The sequence below is a fragment of the Gadus chalcogrammus genome, chromosome 3 (assembly GCF_026213295.1).
Source record: "Gadus chalcogrammus isolate NIFS_2021 chromosome 3, NIFS_Gcha_1.0, whole genome shotgun sequence".
In the NCBI taxonomy this organism is placed as follows: Eukaryota; Metazoa; Chordata; class Actinopteri; order Gadiformes; family Gadidae; genus Gadus; species Gadus chalcogrammus.
Genome location: NC_079414.1, coordinates 24,807,932 through 24,826,419, shown reverse-complemented (window position 1 = coordinate 24,826,419; position 18,488 = coordinate 24,807,932). Strand labels below are relative to the sequence as shown.

Below are 18,488 nucleotides of genomic sequence, written 5' to 3'. Positions count from 1 at the left end.
CCCCATGATTTCACAAACAGTTGGTTGATTTAAAGCCTGGAATTAATTATAAAATTCATTAAAGACAGCATATTTATTTTTAAAGTAATTTATTATGCAGGCCTATGAACACTGGCCTAGCAAACTGTATGAATGCATGAGTTACAAGTATTTAAATCAGTTTGGAAGAGCTTTCTACATTAAATGTAACTCATTGAGGATCAAATATTTAAGCCAAGAAATTGTGCTGTATGCACGATTTGAGAGTTGTTGAGGTCATAAGAGGGCAAGATTTTGAATATAACCCCCCAAAAGTCCCCTTCCTCTCTGCTCCTTCTCTGCCATTGAGAATTGTCGCAGTCACACACCGGTGATTGGCAGGCAAGATGGATTCCAAGAACCAATTGGGGAAGAGATGCCATGATTGGTTAGTTAATGAAACGAGCAGAGAGAGGTGAATAATGGCTGAAAGAAGCAGGCGCAAGAGGAGCAGATATTCTCACAGAGCATTTAAATCGCTTATAGCTGACGTTATGTTATTTCTAATAAACTCAACTGAAATGATAGCTCTTAAATTCTACCGTCAGAAACAACTTTGAGATCTCTACAAAACTGTGGCGTTAACGTTTTACACAGCACTCACGCATTCATCCTTTCAAAGTGAATGTAAACATGACAAGAGAAAAGTATTGTGTTTGTGTGTATTTGGTTTATTTCATCTCTCGTCTCATAAACCACAGTTGTTAAGCAGTCTACAGTCCACAGAGACACACCTGATTGTTTTTCATATTGTCTTTAAACTACATAGTTATCGTTTCTTCTTTGTCTCCCCATCTAAAAGATTAAAACTCAAGCCAAGACACTTAAAAAGATTAATGTGTTTTTTTGGACCGAGGATCTCCACCAAAAAAAAATAAAAAATGAGAAGTGAGTTTTTGGCGAAACGGTGTGACGGTAGACTGGGTAGCCCCGCCCATTCTGCCGGCGATTTGAGGTCGTACCGCACAAGGGTCTGGAGAAGAGCCATACATTTCTTTCTGCTTCCGATACGTTTTCGCGGGAGCCAATCACCAAGCTGGCGTTTCCCCTTGGCGCTTTATTGGCTGGTTTAACATAATGACGACAGGGAAGCAACGGCAAGCAGCCAATCGCGTACAGAGTAAGTTAAATTAGGCCCGTTGATCACGAAATGACAGCAGCTTCCCCAGACCAACGTGCAATCTACGATTGAGCTTGCCAAACTAGTGAGACGGCCTGTGTGGCCGCAGTTAGCTCTCCTAGACCGCAGGTGTCACTACTGAGCTGAAAGGTGAGGTGGACTACATGTGTAGTCACTGTACAGAATGCATGGCATGTGATTTCAGTTATAATACATTATAATTAACAGATAGAGAACATGTTTTTTGTTTATAGTGACAAGAAAAACAAAACATTTAATCTCGCGGTTGTCAGGACATACAGAACACACCATAATGACAGGAAAAGAAAGGTTTGGGAACCAACAGATGAAGGAAAAAATTTTTGATAATGGCTGGAAGCTAAAGGTATGTGTGTTTGCGTGATTAAGTGATGGGCAGCCTCCTGTCGCCTCTCCATGCCAAGACTAAGACACATGCCAGTGAACCGGGCAGAATAATAAAATAGAAAACATCAAATGTACACGAAAGAAAAAGAAAGAAAGGAAAAAAAACAGTAAAATTATAAAAAGGTTTTACTAAGCAAAGCTGCGACTCCAGCAGAGAGGCACAAGGCGGGCGATACTGCGAGGGACAAACAGCACGTAGCCAGAGGGTGTTAGCGACGCATGCTAACTAGCATGATGGGAGGGGAGGGGCAGCAGACGGGACTTGGTGATATCTGACCTCCCCAGCCCTAAGGATGCCCGACGGAAAGCTCCACAAAAAAAGTCCCAGCGCTGGCCTCTTGAGGTTGAAGTGTTGGGCGACATGTTGACCAAGGCATGGTTAGTTTACATTGTACATTGGGAAGAAAGTCCACTTTCGACCCACTACGTCTTATTGATAAGGTGTTTGTAACCCGTAGGTCAAGATGCAATCGTTTGGCCAGGTAAACATCAACATAAAAACTGAAGTCAGCGTTTTTGGCCTTATTTTGACCACTGGGTGTGCATTACCAGATACCATATCTGCACACTGGCACAACTCTGTCGAAGGTGATTAGTTGGCATTCCTTTTATTTATTCCCAGGGTGTGTTTACATCGTGTCCGCTGGTTAGCACACTGACAGCCTATGAATGAGATGTAGAGAGTGTTCAGTGGACGATCCAAACAAAGTGTAACCCAGCTCCACCCTGCGTGTGCGAGGCCCTCACTATTTGAACCCCCCTCATCTGGCCCAGGTAAACGTGCAACCAAACCAAACTCTGAGCATAAAATCGAAATTAAAACCCGATGAAACTCAAAAGACAGCATCGAAATCTCCTTGCCCGGCGAGCCAGTCCGGAGTGAGGTGAGGAACCTTAGGACAATAAGTGACAGATAAACTAAACACAAAAACCCATAGCTTCCTTCCAAACTGAAACCCGCCCAAACATATCGCAGTCGGCCTCAAACATTGCGGAGCTGTTCCCTTGACCATGTCTGCCATGGAGGGCGTGAGATCAATGGGAGATTGAATCACGTTTGAATACTTCATCAACCATGTAAAAATGCCAGCCAGAGGCCCTCTAGCGGGGGACAGCGGTGGTAGCGAGAAAGGGCCGTGTGCTAGCGGACAGCAGCACAAAACAAACAAAGCAATGGTATGAAGCGGACGTGAACTAGTACTGGATCCTTTTCAATGCCTGATTCGTCTCCACTGTGTGCGGGCGCCCTGCAGTGCGTCGTGTAGTGTAGTGGTCCTCGTAGCCGCCCGCAAACAAGACCGCTCATTTCCCAGGACGAGCTGCGAGCGACAAAAGGCCTGTGCCGTCGTATCGGGCGTACGCCGGGCGTGAGCACACGGCGTGAGGGTTCAGTGTTCCCGACAGGAAGCCCACGCCGCCTCAAGAACAGGGAAGTAGACGGGGTACTCAGAGGAGCTGAGGGTGGTAAGGGAGAGGGGGGGGGGGGGTTATTGCTCTGCAGATCGGCAGCTCTTCCATGACGGCTGGCCGGTTTGGGGTTACGTGGAGAGAGGGCTAAAAACAAGCTAGGTGCTGGGGCAGCCTCCGCTCCGACCGCACTGTGCTCTGCTCTGCAAGCGACGTGTATGTAACCAAGCCTTCGGACTGCGGGCCAGGGACTGCTGGCCTTGCATCGGGACAGGGGGGCTCAGTGTTGAGCTAAGTGTGTATAAACGGGGGGGTTTGGGGACAGTTGTAGCAGAGGGGACACAGGCGGGAGTGCGAGGATGAAAACAGGCATCTTTTGGGGAATCAAGTGTCCAAGGCCATAGACGGGGACCTATATTAAGTTTCATTACACACACAGGCACACACACACACACACACACGCACACACACACACCGCCTGGTCAAGGCCTGGCTAAGGGATTCGAGTCCATCATCCACACCAGTGGATCCAGTAGCACAACCTGACCCAGCTCGGAGCGAGTCCCCCCCCCCCCCACCCTCCATCTCCTGGCGCCCATCTCCCCTGCTCCGGGTCCAGGGCGGCGGTCCCCCGGGTGGGGCCTGCCCCGCCTCCAGGCCACCGGGGGTCACTGTTTCTCTCATAGGGGGGCGCTTATCGTCCTCTTCCTTTTTTTTAAATTTTTTTTTTTTTAATGTACACGCTCTCCTCCTCGGCGAGGCCCGCGACCTACAATCATCAGCTTCATCACAAGAATGAGGAATAAATGAATAATAATTATAATAATAATAATATAGAGTTTGTTCATCGGGGGAGTCTCTGGTCAGCAGCCGTCTGGGTGACTGGGGGGGTGGGGACATTCGGGGTTTTGGCGATTGCATATGTACACTAGAACATAATTTACAGCCCCCGCTACGCCGCGGCCGACGCAGCTTCAGAGGGGTGGGGGAGGTGGTGGAGGTGGAGGTGGTGGGGTTAGGGGGGGGGGGGGTGGTGGGGTCCGTAGGGAGGTGGAGGAGGAGGAGGGAGGTGGAGGAGGAGGAGGAAGGCGACCGACGCTGCCACGTTGTTATCTGAGCCTCTTCTCAGCCGAGTAGATGGACATGTAGTAGTCGTTGCTGCCCACTGCCAGGTGAGGCTGGGGGGGAAGGAGAGAGAGAGGAGAACGGGTCAACCGACGTATCCCAGGTCAACCTCAGAATCAGCATCCAAACTTCTCTGTGGACTTCCATAGGAGTCCACTGCTGGTGTCTTCTAAACTGTGGGCTCCTCACACATGTTCTGTTCCTTTGTGTTTACATTTTAGCAATCTCTTGATATAACCTTTTCAAGTATTAAAAAAAACAACATCATCTTTTCATCACTGCACTCTGCTTTTATGTCCTCATTGGCATCGCCTCACATTGCGGAATGCAGAAGATCCTAAAACTAGCTCCCCTGTTCACTGGATCGAGAATCAATTCGTAATCGAATCTAAAGACACCGAAAGATTGACACGTCTTGCAAGAATGACCGAATAAATATCGTCCGACAAATGTAAAGGGTACAATTTTTCCAAAACCCTCAATGCTGCGTGGAGCTGCATTGAGGTGCAGTGAGGCCTCACCCAGTGGGGGTGGAAGGCTAAGCAGCTGATGGCGCCGATCCTCTGGCCCATGAACCCGTCGTAGTACTTGATGTTACTGATCACGTCCCCGTTGGAGTTGTACACCGCGATGAACTGATTCATGGAGCCGCTGCAGGGAAGGGGAGAGAAGAAGAGTAACCACCATGAGAGAGGACAGCTTGCCCGGGCTACACGGCGTGTTTCCCCTTGTAGCGGTGTCGCGGAGCGTCTGAGTGCACAGGGAACGGGGTAAATAGAATTTGTCAGGCTACATCTCTGCTTCCTCCCTCGTTCAACAAAGCCTCCAGAACCACATAAAGCAAATTGGAAAAAAAGGGCGAAATCAAATCTGGTGAGAAGTAAGTGCCTCGGATGGTTTCGTTTGGGGGGGAGAAACAGGAACGAGGTATCAAAGGGAAACAACAAAGCCACGGAAACATCAAACACAACGTCAGACACACACAAGGCCCTCGGCGAGACGAAGCCCCCCCCCCCCCCCTGCCCTGCTGTGGCGAGGTGCTGCTGGGGTTTCTGATGTTGGGCATGGGCCGTGACCTATGACCTGTGAACTCACCAGGCGAAGAGGTTGGCCTGGGGGTGGATGTCCAGCGCCGTCAGTCCCTTCACCGTCTGCAGCACGTTGACCGAGTCCGGCGACCGCGGCTCGAAGAACCGCACGTCCCCGTTCACACTGGGGACACACACACACACACACATATAGGTTAAGGCACACACACACACACATGTCAGAACACACACACACACACACACAGGTCAGAACACACACACACACACACAGATCAGAACACACACACACACAGGTCAGGGCACACATATAGGTCAGGGAGACTCATCACACACACATCCATAGGTCAGGGAGACTCATCACACACACATCCATAGGTCAGGGCAGACTCAACACAGACGGACACACACACAAGACCGCGCCGACTAACACACACACATCCATAGGTCAGTACAGACTCTGCACACACACACATCCATGGGGAGTCACTATGGACGCCGGGGGCCAGGGGTCGGTGTGAGGAGGAGCCGAGGGCCGGTCCGTACCTGACGCTGATGATGTGTCCGTCAGTCTGCTTCTGGAGGTGGGCTTTGACCACCCACGCCCCGTGCTCCCGGTACGTCATGATGCGGCTGCACACACACACACACACACACACACACACACACACACACACACACACACACACACACACACACACACACACACACACACACACACACACACACACACACACACACACACACACACACACACACACACACACACGGGAAGAACAAGGTCTTTAGCGGGAGTGTTTTTTTATGACGACAATTCCCCTGTCCACCACTGGGTGGCAGTGTGAGCTCACAGCTGTGGCTGCCGGCGGATCGCCATAGTAACAGGCTAACAGCCTCCTGGAGGGAGTGAGAGGGCGTGGAAGCAGCGTGGAGGGTGAACACTCGTCCGTCCACTTCAAAGTTAGGCTAAACCTGTAGCTACGCTACCAACGGCTGGGATGCAGCCTCCACCGGCACATCCCCAGGGCTAGCCCAGAGCCCTGCTCCATCACACACACACACACACACACACACACACACACACACACACACACACACACACACACACACACACACACACACACACACACACACACACACACACACACACACACACACACACACACACACACGTACTGATACACACGCACACAGATGTACTGATAAACAGACGATCTGATACAGACACACTCACACAGACGATCTGATACACACACACACAAACACAGATGTACTAACACACACACACACACGTACTGATACACACACACACACGCACAGACGTACTGACACACACGTACTGATATACACACACAAACACACGTACTGACACACAGACGATCTGATACACACACACGTACTGATACACACAAACACACACACACGTACTGATACACACAAACGTACTGATACACACAAACACACAGATATACTGACACACACACAGACGTACTGACAGACACAGACACACACACACAGTGATGTATTACGAGTGCGATTTCTTCCGTTTCCTCCCCAGTGCGCAGGAGCCTGTTAAGACCTCAGGTGGGCAGAGATATCATTTCTTTAGCTATGGTTTCTCAGCTTTCTTTGAGGTTTGGTAATCTTTTACCACCTTGTGGTGGTGATGAACTCACCCGTGTATGTTCTGAGGGGGGGCTGGGAGGGGGGAAGGTTCAATCCAAGTAGACAGGTTAATATTTAATATTGTTTTAGGATATTGTAGATTTACATGAATAAGTCAAACATAACAAGATGGTTATTCATATCATTATCAATCAACTTCTACAAAATAAACATTTATTGTAGCAGTAACAAGGCCTGGTGCTCCATGATGCCATGCAGGAGATCCCTATTCACTCACTCACTATTCCCTATATATTGTTCATGACATAGTGCACCATATAGGGAACGAACAAACGAGAATTCGGACACTACGATGAACATTTCTAAACGTCATTTGCGTCAGTGAATGCGCCGAGTATTTGTGTGACGCAGACAGATGCGCCCACATCATGTAAACAAACCGGGCACTCACGAGGAAAGCTGGAGGTTGTATTGATGTTGAATGTTACATTTCCTTGATCACGTTTTTTTTTAAATTAATTTTGAATGTTACATTTTCTATGTTAAATACCAAATAAATTGTTGACATTTATAAACGAAAGCCGGAGACTCCATCATTAAATGTATTTGTTTTCGCGTTTATTCAGCTTCTTCTTCTCCTCCGGAAAAACACAACCGCATTGCATTGTGGTATACCGGAGTAACATGTAGGGAACATCGTATGTACACTCAAATTTTGGGTTTTTAGGTGCACTATATAGTGCATGAAATTAACCACTGAGAATTCGAACACAAATGGCCACAAAATGGCGAGCACCCTATATCCGTGATAGGGAACGATTTCGAAACACAGCTCTTGAGTGTGTGTGGACGATGGCTGGTTTAACCTGTGCCATTGATTAGTCAATACACAACAGGTGTGCAGCCTCCCGCAGCCCCAGAGTCCAATCAATCCGACTCAGGGCCAGGTGAGGCTGCTTTAACCAGGCATCCCTCAGACACTGCACAGTGTTCCTGTGTTTGTTTGCTATTCCATCGCCAGGTAGTTGATAATGGTGCTAGCCCACCCTGTATAACGGACAACATGTCTACCCTCTAGGGCTGTTGCAATGCTACTCTGACTGAGTTGTTTTGGGACCACGAACACAGTGGTTATGCAAGTTAAGACGTCACAACTGTCAGCTCTTTAATCCTTTTATCTGACGTCGGGTTCCGTGTTGACATTTTGGTTCCAACCTGTTGTTTTCAGGCGCTAAAGACGTCCATCGTTTAATACCGCCGCTCTGCTGTCCCTCATGCCTGCCTGGTCATCCCTGACAGAAGCGCACTCTGGGTGAGCAGGCGAAGGCCTACGTCACCGGCCATGCTTTGAGATCGGTAACGAGCGTGGATAATCACGCACACGTCTCCCAGCACGGGCGCACAGGGCTTGAGCTAACCTCCGCTGAACCCCAGCCCTGCATTGAAAGCAGACATTAAGTGGAAATATTGCCGCAATTAACCAGCAGTGATAACAAGGCATAGCCGAAAAACAAATTACAGCAGCAATTTTAATAGCACTTAAAAAGTGAAAGGAAAAAAAGCGCCACGAAAAGTGGAAAAAACAACAATATTGTAATGGTGCTCTTGGAACCCCCCCCCCCCCCCCCCCCCCCCCCCAAGTACACTTTGATCTCGTAACACTCGTTCAATAAGGAGGCCCACAGCCTATCGATAGCAGAGACGGCTTTAATCAAACACTGAATATTTAGATGTTTGACCCGTGTGTACCGGGAGGCCGTCCTGCGATAATATTTGGGGCAGCTCAGCGTTGCGGTAAAACGGATGGGCATAATTCTTCGCCTTAGGAGAATTCTGAGGCTTTGTTAAAGATTTATGGGGTACTTTGTGGCTTAATTGCACTCCCCACCCCCCCCACCCCCCTTCGGCGACTGGAATTAAAATAATGTTTATCCAATGTTGGGGGAATAGTGCGAACAGGGCACATTCAGAGAGAGGGCTACACTGCCCGGAGAATTTACACCTTCCTGGGCCCGATAAATACACACAACAACTGGCCTGGGACACGGGCAGGCCGGCGCCGCGGTTAACTGGGAGTGAATAACTCTTACTGGTGAACCTCCGGCTCCTACTGGTTGTGACGCTGGGAGCAGTGTCACGGCGCCGCGGGACGGCGGGCAGGAAGAGGAGGTTCCGCAGGCGCCAACGTTAACTCATTAACTGGGGCCTTTATGCAGTCATGCAAATGTGTTGCATCCAGCCCAGGGGGTGGGGTTAGGGGGTGTGAGTGTGTGTGTGTGTTGACTCGGATTGTGTGTTTGTGTGTGTGTTGACTCCGAGTTAGGGTGTGGGTGCGTGAGTGTGTTGACTATGGGTGTGTTTGGTTGACTTGATTGCGTGCGTGTGCGTTAACTCGGTGTGTGTGTGTGTGTGTGTGTGTGTGTGTGTGTGTGTGTGTGTGTTGACTCTGGGTTAGGGTGCGTGATGACTCTGGGTTTGGTTGTGTGTTTGGTTGACTTGATTGTGTGCGTTAACTCAGTGTGCGCGTGTGTGTGTGTGTGTGTGTGTGTGTGTGTCCTACCACTCGTTGGGGCCCATCCTGCGGTCGTACACGCGCACCGAGCCGTCCCCCAGCCCCGCCACGATGAGGGACCGCTGGGAGTCACATGACAGGCTGGTCACGCAGCTGTCCGCCCCCGTCGGGATGTCCTGGGGGGGGGGGGGGGGGGGGCGCACAACGGGACACACGCATGGTGAGAGGGGCAGGCGCGCGTCGGCGCACGCACACACACCTTCCTACGCTCACACATACCTGCGCTCAAACACACACACACACACACACACACAAACACCTACCTACGCTCCCTCACACACGCACTCCCTCACACACACACACCTACGATCAGACACACACACACACACACACCTACCTACGCTCACACATACCTGCGCTCAAACACACACACACACACCTACCTACGCTCCCTCACACACACACACACACACACCTACCTACGCTCCCTCACACGCACACACACACACCCACACACACGCTCCCTCACGCACGCTCCCACGCTCCCACACACACACACACACCCCCACCCACCCACCCACCCACCCACCCACCCACACACCCACACACCCACACACCCACACACCCACACACACACACACACACACACACACACACACACACCCACACACACGCTCCCTCACGCACGCTCCCACGCTCCCACACACACACACACACCCCCACCCACCCACCCACCCACCCACCCACACACCCACCCACCCACCCACACACCCACACACCCACACACCCACACACCCACACACACACACACACACACACCCACACACACACCCTCACACACGCACTCCCTCACACACCCACATACACACACACACATACGCAAATCCCCTTGTAAGGACTTGTTAGAGAGCAACCAGCGGTGTCGGGCTGTCACGAGGGCCATTAAACATAAAACCAGCTGAGAGGCTAATCACTCAGCCTGTCACCTGGCGAGTGATGGCTCATTTCCGCCGCCGCCCCGCGTCAATAGAGCCAAGGGCGCCGCGAGGCCGTTCCCACTGCGCTCAGGTCCACGCCCCCACCATGATTATTACCCGCTATGCTTCCAGAGCTTCCTTTGTTTTGTTCTGGTACCGGCGACTGCGGCAATTAGTGACAATTTCAGGTTCCTTCGTGAAAGGTTTGCGATGGGGGTCCTTTTGAAGACCACGCGGACGCTTTCGACGCGGTCGTGAACCTGTTTGGGTTCTGCGTGGGGTTTTAGGGAGCGGACCAATCACAGCCCTTTGCCGCTGCGTCGCCTCGACGCAGCGGCAAAGGGCTGTGATTGGTCCGCTCCCTAAAACCCGGACCAATCACGTGTGTGTGTGTGTGGATGAGGGTCCGTTAACCCCCTCGCGTTGCGTCGACGTGGAACCATTATCAGCCCTTATGACGTGGAGGGAGGAGGAGGGGGGGAGAGGAGGAGGAAGAGGAGGAGGGGGTGGGGGGGGGTCTTACCTGGACCTTCATCTCCCGCTCCGTGTCCCAGATGCGGATGACGCGGACGTCCCCGGAGGTCATGAGCAGCCCGGTGTCCTGCTCCCAGTCCACCACCATGCCCGCGCCTACAGGACAGCCGAGGCCGTTAGAGGACAGGAAGCACTCTGACCGCAGCACATCAACTCGTCTCAGGGGTCGGGCCGTCCGGGGCAGTATCCGATGTTTCTGAAATCCCTTCCACTCGGTTTAAGTGTGTTAGTCGTCATGGCTGTAATCAGCTTAGAGTACCGTCGGAAGCAGGGGGACCGCCGATTGGTGTTTGGATTTTAAGGACAACACGATGCCACTGGAAGAGATCGTCACAGCTGGAAAATGGCAGGTACACACACGCACACACAGTCCCTGAAACACACACCAAAACTCTCCCTTATAAAACACACACACACACACAGTCCCTGAAACACACACAAAAACTCTCCCTTATAAAACACACACATGCACACGCACACAGTCCCTGAAACACACACAAAAACTCTCCCTTATAAAACACACACACGCACATACACACACAGAAGGGACTTTTGCGCCAAACACAACGTCTTCCAAGACCCCAAACGGGCGCATCTAGTCGATCTCCGTATGAGATTCATCTATTGAGAGCTGGATCATTACGTGACAAACAACTAGAATAATTTCTCGATCATTACGATTCCAACCCATTCATTTAGTATCGATTGAATAATTGATTTATTGTTTGGGCCCTAATGGAGACGCGGAGCGGGAGCTGCTGGCGTACATCGGAGATCCACGAGGGAATCACACGGTCAGGGCTTCTCAGGATTAATGTCCGGCCCGGGGTGTGTGAGCCTTCCATGTTCCCTCCTCATCAGCCCAGCCCCGGTGATGTGATGGTCAGTCGTTCCGACACCCATCCCAGTATCGGAAACTCCTCCGATACTGCCTAAAATGCAGTATTCGGTATCGGCGAGTGTGCACGTCTCTGGGCCGATCCGATACCTTCACGTGGCTAGCTAATTTACGACACAGGCAAAGAACACCCCAAACACTCTGTTATCACAAACGCGACCGTGTTACGCTGCGTTCGTTCAGGGTCGGAGGGGGAAAGTTGGAATGGGAAGCGCTTCATCTCCGACCTAACGGCGCTCGAGCAAAGTTCAGAAAAACATAGATTCTCACGCTTGACTAGAAGAATACAAATGCATTATTATAATTATAAATGTTTAAAAAAGATTTTTTTGACAGTAAGTGAACCGACTATACATTGCCGTCATCGTAAGAGATCTCTTCAATATAGCTATTAGTAGTGACAATGCTAGACACTGTATCGGTTTATTTACTAGGCATCGGCCGATACTCAAGTTCAGGAATCTGAATAATGTGTCGGGGACGATCATTTTTATCCCCGGAACATCTCTAATGATCGATCTGACGATTCGGGCAAGGCAGAGGCACCGCTGAAAGTCTCAACGACGTGTCTAACAAACCCTGTCCCCCTTCGGATCAGCGCGACGGGAAACCAAACTAACGAGTGAACCGGCCTGCGGTGATGGTCGCGAGCGCATGCTTCTCAAATAAGATCTTTCCCTCCCACTCATTTCATCCTTTTAGTCGTTAATAACTATTTAACTAGTAGCTCCGGGGCAAAATCCCGGCCTGGGACGCTACCTCATCTGTTCCGCTCGGAAGGCGATATCGGATTCTGATCCATCCAGGCAGCCCCGTCTCACAGTCGTGCTTGTACGGGCCCTCGACGACGAGGCAGGGAAAACCATGGTCCTCCCGGTGAGAGTGAGTTAAAACGGTGCATCCTGATCTGTTATTAAAGTTATCGCCCCTTTCAGGTTTCCCTTCCAAGCCCTCCGGCCTTCCTCCTCACAGCAGGGGGGTCCTAGGCGGAGCCTGATGACGAAGAGCCCCTCCGATTGAGAACCAAACTGAACGAGGGTGGGCCGCGGTCGCAGGGGATGGTTCTAATGCAACTTCACAAGTGGAGCCAAGCTTGGTGTGGGGAGTCCTAGAGAGAGCTTTATGCAAGACTACACTTCTGCCCGGTGACAAACGATAAGAGCCGAACCACTGGAAGGCTATCCCAGCCCTGGGAGACCAGAGCCGACACACCACAGAGTTACAGTACATGTTCATCGGGAAAACAATTATGTGGTCAGCCAGGGTCGGTAATTGACATCTTCAGTGGCTCTGGGAAAACACAAAGTGCAAATCACTGCGTGTTCTCCCCCACTGGTGCAACATTCTTCTTTTTCCTCTCGTGTGCACACACACACACACACACACACACACACACACACACACACACACACACACACACACACACACACACACACACACACACACACACACACACACACACACACACACACACACACACACACACTTTATGCCTTGTTAGAGAACAACTGCTGGCTTATCATATCCCCCTCAATTATATACTGCGGTCCTCTTTTGCTGCGGTGCTGAAAGCATCCACCGGAGGGTCATTAACCGCCTTGATGGCGTGGATCTCCTCTTCCTCGACAGGAGAGCCTACGTGTCACTCTTTGTGCCCACATAAACTCTCCGCGAGAAGCCTCCGCATCCACCCTCAGAGGAAGGGATGGCTTAGGAAGAAGACAACGGCAGACACCGACGTCTGACCGGTGGCGATGTGTGTCGTGCGTCGAGGGGGGGGGCTGGATGTGAGACATGGAAGGAGTACGAGGGCGACACGATTTCTGTGTTGATCCGTCGGCGCGGACCCTCCTGCCGTGTCCAATCATTACTGCCCCCCCACCCCGTCGTCGTCGTCGTCGCCGCTCTGGACGGGGGGGGGACCCTCTCTGCGTAGGCTCTGTAGGCCGGGGGATTGGTTTTCTATATGATCAGTGTCTGCTCAGCGCTCTGTGCGTGGGAAGCGGGGAAGCGGGGGAAGCCCCGTGTGGGCGGCGGCGGCGCGGACGGACGCACTGGAGCGGACCTCATGCGTCACGCCGACGCAGACGAGTGTTGCCGGAGCCATGCTCGGCTGTGGAAGAGAGGGCATTCCCTTTGAAGTGTTGAGCTCTGAGCGAGGGTTCTGGGTGATTATGGGAAGGCAGGAGGATAAGGAGAAGACTCTCCCGAGTGTTGACTGCTTCAAAGCTCTATCTTATAGGATAAAGACGCTCCTTCCAGATGAAATAAAGGGGGGCTGTCGGTAAATAGTCTGAGAAGGCCCTAAAAGGGGATTTAGTTAAGGTTGTGTTATCATTTTTGTTTGTTAGTCATAAACAAGCTGTTAATTAATGATTCACAAAGCAGGGGCAATGAATTACGAGGCACATTATACACATTTTTACCAAATTGTTTAATTATGACTCACATTTATTTCTGAATTCGTAAACATGCCACTGGCACGTAGTTATTAGTACATTTGTAAATTATAAATGTGTTGCTCCTCGTGTTTCTCACCTTTTTCGGTATTTAATCTGGAAAGGTCTTTAAAGTTTAATATTTAAACTTTCAATAATTAAAAAAAGATTTATATTAAATTATTTAATATAAATTGAAAGTAGTTAAAAAAAACATTCACATTCTTCAAACATTTCTCCCCTACCAACGTTTCTACGGCGATACATGCCCCATGCCAAAGATCCCAGAACCTTTTCCGGGAGGGTTCGAGACATTCCTGCTCTGAGCAGTGGAAGCAGCGGGTTCCAGCGAAGCAGAGAGGGTCCGCTGGAACCCACGCAGAAATCAATATCAGGACAACGCCTGGAGATGCCGCAGAGAGCCCATTAGGCCCCGCTCGTCTGGTCCCCCGGGGCCATCCTGTACGCGCCCGTTTGTCTCTCCCGGCCCTCAGTAATAGCTCCTCGTCCCTCCGCTGTTACACCACTGTACATCTAGCGCTCCGTTGGTGAAAACAAGAGCCCCCCTCCCTGCAGGGGCAGGAAGTTGCTTTGTTCCTCTTTGAGGTTACCATGACAACGGGCTTTAATGGAGATGGCCGCATGCCTCCTTGTAATGTTCAGCACTGCAGCTACAAGTTCCAATCTAATCACGCGACCCCTCCTTCCTGCTCGGAGAATGGATTCCGTGCAGAGGATCAATTATCGCTCTCTGCTGTCAGGAGGGAATGCTTTCACCGCTGGGCCTATCGGGCCGCAGCGTCTCGTGGAATTGCACGTGCAAGGACGGACGTTCGAAAGTGCACGTGCACACACGCACACGCACACACACACACACACACACACACACACACACCTGCAGCCTTTTCCCATTCTGCTCAGTTTTCCCTCCTTTCAGAGTTCCTTTCCTCGGTTTGCACTGAAAAGCCACCGGATCCCAGCCATAAACCTCCCCAGGATTCACTTAGAAGGTTCTGAAAGGTTCAGCTCCTTTCAGAAGGTGATGCAATACGTGGGGCTGGCTCTGACCACACCCACCCCGGTAAAATCACTAACCCTGACCTTTGAAGCAGGTGTCAGGCATTCTGTTGGACGAAACCTTTTGGCCCACACCGATGGCAGACTGCCTTTTGAACCAAGACTAGACCCAGGCAACCAGAACCTGCTGGTCTCTGTGTCTCATCTCTGGCCATCATTTTAGATCTCATCCATTTTGTTCAGGCCACGGTGCTAACCTTCATATTGAAGCACCAGTCGTTCCCTTACAAAGAACTGCGGTAACTGTTGTAACCCTCTTTAAAAGTGATGATGAGCTAACACACAGAGCCTCCTGCCAAGGCTCCGCTGTGCATCCGAGGCCAGCGAAAAGTTCTGACATGCACCTTCTCTTCTCTTTTGCGTAATCATCTTCACTTTGCTTGCCCTCCCTCCCTCCCTCCCTCCCTCTCACCTTCCCCTCTCTCTCTCCCATCCTCTACCTCTCCCTCCCCCTCCCCTCTCTCTCCCTCACCCTCTCCCCCATCCTCTCTCTCTCTCTTTACCTCCCCCTCCCTCCCACTCTCTCTCCCCCCATCTCTCCCTCCCTCCCTCCCCTCCCTCCCTCCCAGAGCTCCATAAGGGGGGAGACGGACAAGTGAACCAAACTGGAATTCGGAGCAGGGCCCAGAGTGCGTCCCCACCCGGCAGGCCTAGCCAGCTACAGCTGCCCTACTTTAACTTTCCCTTCCGCAGATCATTCAGCCAGAGAGGATACTAAAGAGAGGGAGATGGTGTGGGTGGGGGTTGGGGGGGGTGGGGGGGGTAGACTCTAAGAAAGATGTCAACGAAGGACAACAACTTATGAGACTGAGCCGCCGCCGGGGAGGAGGAGGGGATTAGAGAGAGAGGGGTAAAAACCCAGGGAGTCAGATTGAGACATTCCCTGGAACATCTGCGTCAACCTAATTACCCCCGCCCCAGTGTGTGAGACGATGGGCGCCCCGGCACCACACACAGCCCCCCCCCCTGTGACTCCTGAACCAACACAGCACCGGGACTGATGAGCTTGTGTCCCTGCGCCACAGTGTGCAGTTGTGCGTGCGCACGTTTGCATGTGTGAGGGCGCGCGTCTCGTAGATCGAAAACAAACACAGCTAAGACCCAATCTCTACTGCTTGGTATTTTTGTGTTTCTTTGGTAATATTCCCTCTGGCATTATCCTGTATTACTTCAATGTTCAACCTTCTCATATGCCTAATATTGATCTCTGCATATAAACCACAGTGCCCCTTAATAACCCCCTCTGCACACACAATCCTTTTCTCTCCTCGCTTCAACTTTGCGTTTCGTGAGAATTACCTATTTAGACCTCACCCACATCTTCAGTATGTGGTCTACCAGTCTCTCGTGAGACAGGGGATGTGCTAATTTCACAGCAGGGATGGCGAGCCCCCCCTCCCTCAGCACTTTTCCTCTGCTGTAATTTGATTGGTTGGACGCCAGCCAATCGGCTCCCCAGGCGAGGACGCCTCCCATCTATTTACACCAGAGACGGCGTGCTGATGAGGCAGTGATTGGGGAAGGGCGGGGCCTGTTTCTGCTTCCATACGCAGGGGAAATCATTCGGATCTGCTGCAGATAAAGCAACGTTCAGAGACACTTCCCGGTGCCCCCCCCCGTTGGGTCATCGGGTAGAGCTCGTACCATTAAGGCCCCGTCCTAACCAAAGCGACCGGGGTTCGATTCCTGCCCGTGGGCCTTTGCTGCAGGTCTTCCCCTCTCTTTCCTGTCTTGCTCAACAATGAAAGGTAAAAAAAGACGCTTCTTAAATCTGGACTGGACTTCGACGAACCTCAATGAGCGCCCAGTGTACCCAGTGTAACTGAAGCTACACCAGACAGCAGACGTGTTTTACCAGACCTGCTCAAGGACGTCAACGAGGCAAATGTGTAGAAGACGAGCTTGCGGTGCTCACTGACGTGTCCTTTAGTGTGGTAGAGCAGGGGTTCTCAACCTGTGGTGGACAAACCACTGGTGGAACCCGAGGCCACTGAAAGATGAATTTGCTGTAATAGTTGGTATTATGGCTTGTTGATCCATTCCATCTGATGTTTTCCATTGTGATGTTTTGTCTCCCTTTATGTTTGCTGAATAAACACAATGGAGCATACACAGCATTGCTGACCTTTTCTTTCCACCGTTTAACTCGCAGTCATAATCGTGTTCAAAACGGTTGGAAAATAAACGGTATATTAAACGTTCATGTGCATTTATGTGGTTATTACCGTTTACATACGAGGCGGTCTGCGAAAGGTCTTGATGCTACACCTGATTATAGAGGTTGGTGACCGGTGAGAGTGAGAGAGGAGCCTTTAGGGCGAGCGGAGGAGTGGCGAGTGGACGGAGAGACGAGGAGCCACGGCGTGGGATGGCCCCGGATGACCCGGCAGGAAGCAAATGAAACATGGCTCACATGGCAGTAACGTATGGCGCGCTGCACGCAGGGGGGGGGAGCCAGCGAGGGCGAGAGATCGAGATGGGCATCGAGAGGGATGGATAGAAAAAGAGAGAGGGGGAGAGAGAGGGAGAGAGAGAGAGAGAGAGAGAGAGAGAAAGAGAGGGACAGGCAAACATAAAAGCAGCACTTACCTCCTTGTTTACTGCGGTCGAGATAGATGGAGACCCTTCTGGCCAGACCTGGGATTAAGAAGCAAACGGAGGAAGGGAAGAGGAGAGGGGGCACAGATCAGCGAGAGGAGGAGGGGAGGAGAGAGGGAGGGTGGAGAGGAAGAGGGGATAGGAAGGTCAGAAGCACGTCAGCCCAAGCCAGTAAACTGTTAGCACGGCCTAACCTGTTGGCCAGCATGCCCACAAACACACACCAAAGGATGCACACACGGGGAAACGCACACACGAGGCGGCGGCGGCGGTGGCGGCGGCGGCGGTCGGCCCAGCATGGGGCCTTCCCACTAAAGGACATTAATCAGAGAGGGATCAGACATCAAGAGCTTCACCCCGGGACGGAGCTTGGAGTAGGGTACGAGGGGCCAGGGGGCTCCCCGATGTGGCTAATTGGATGACGGGGTGTTAACGTTTATGTGTTGACTCGTTACGCGTGTCCCGGTCCCCTTTTATGTCGAGCGCAAACGGCGAGAAAAAAATAGAGTTAACGAGCGCTTTGGCCAGCCGACACAAAATGGAGGAGGGTTGTTTATGGAAGAGGATCCGTTCTGTTCAGGGGCCGTGGGGGGATGCTGGCTGCCCTCGTGAAGCACTCTTATGTAGGGGGGGGGGGGGGGGGGAGCAGTATCACACTGACATGAGGGGGGGGGGGGGGGGGACTA

At 51.5% G+C, this 18,488-nt stretch overlaps 1 protein-coding gene across 2 annotated transcripts in view; it reads right to left on the bottom strand.

Annotated features, from left to right (window-relative positions):
- Positions 1-4,040: 4,040 nt before the first annotated feature.
- Positions 4,041-18,488, bottom strand: part of rptor (regulatory associated protein of MTOR, complex 1) — a 142,879-nt gene continuing 128,431 nt past the window's right edge. Inside the window, exons 30-36 of one of the 2 annotated variants that reach the window (XM_056586914.1) lie at positions 17,794-17,841; positions 10,781-10,887; positions 9,329-9,456; positions 5,689-5,775; positions 5,192-5,308; positions 4,618-4,747; positions 4,041-4,149 (exon numbers count right to left, since the gene is read on the bottom strand). In XM_056586914.1, coding sequence (XP_056442889.1) covers positions 4,081-4,149; positions 4,618-4,747; positions 5,192-5,308; positions 5,689-5,775; positions 9,329-9,456; positions 10,781-10,887; positions 17,794-17,841 — 686 coding nt within the window. In that variant the 3' untranslated portion in view covers positions 4,041-4,080. The remainder of the gene's footprint in view (positions 4,150-4,617; positions 4,748-5,191; positions 5,309-5,688; positions 5,776-9,328; positions 9,457-10,780; positions 10,888-17,793; positions 17,842-18,488) is intronic. The other variant, XM_056586915.1, reaches the window with a different exon arrangement.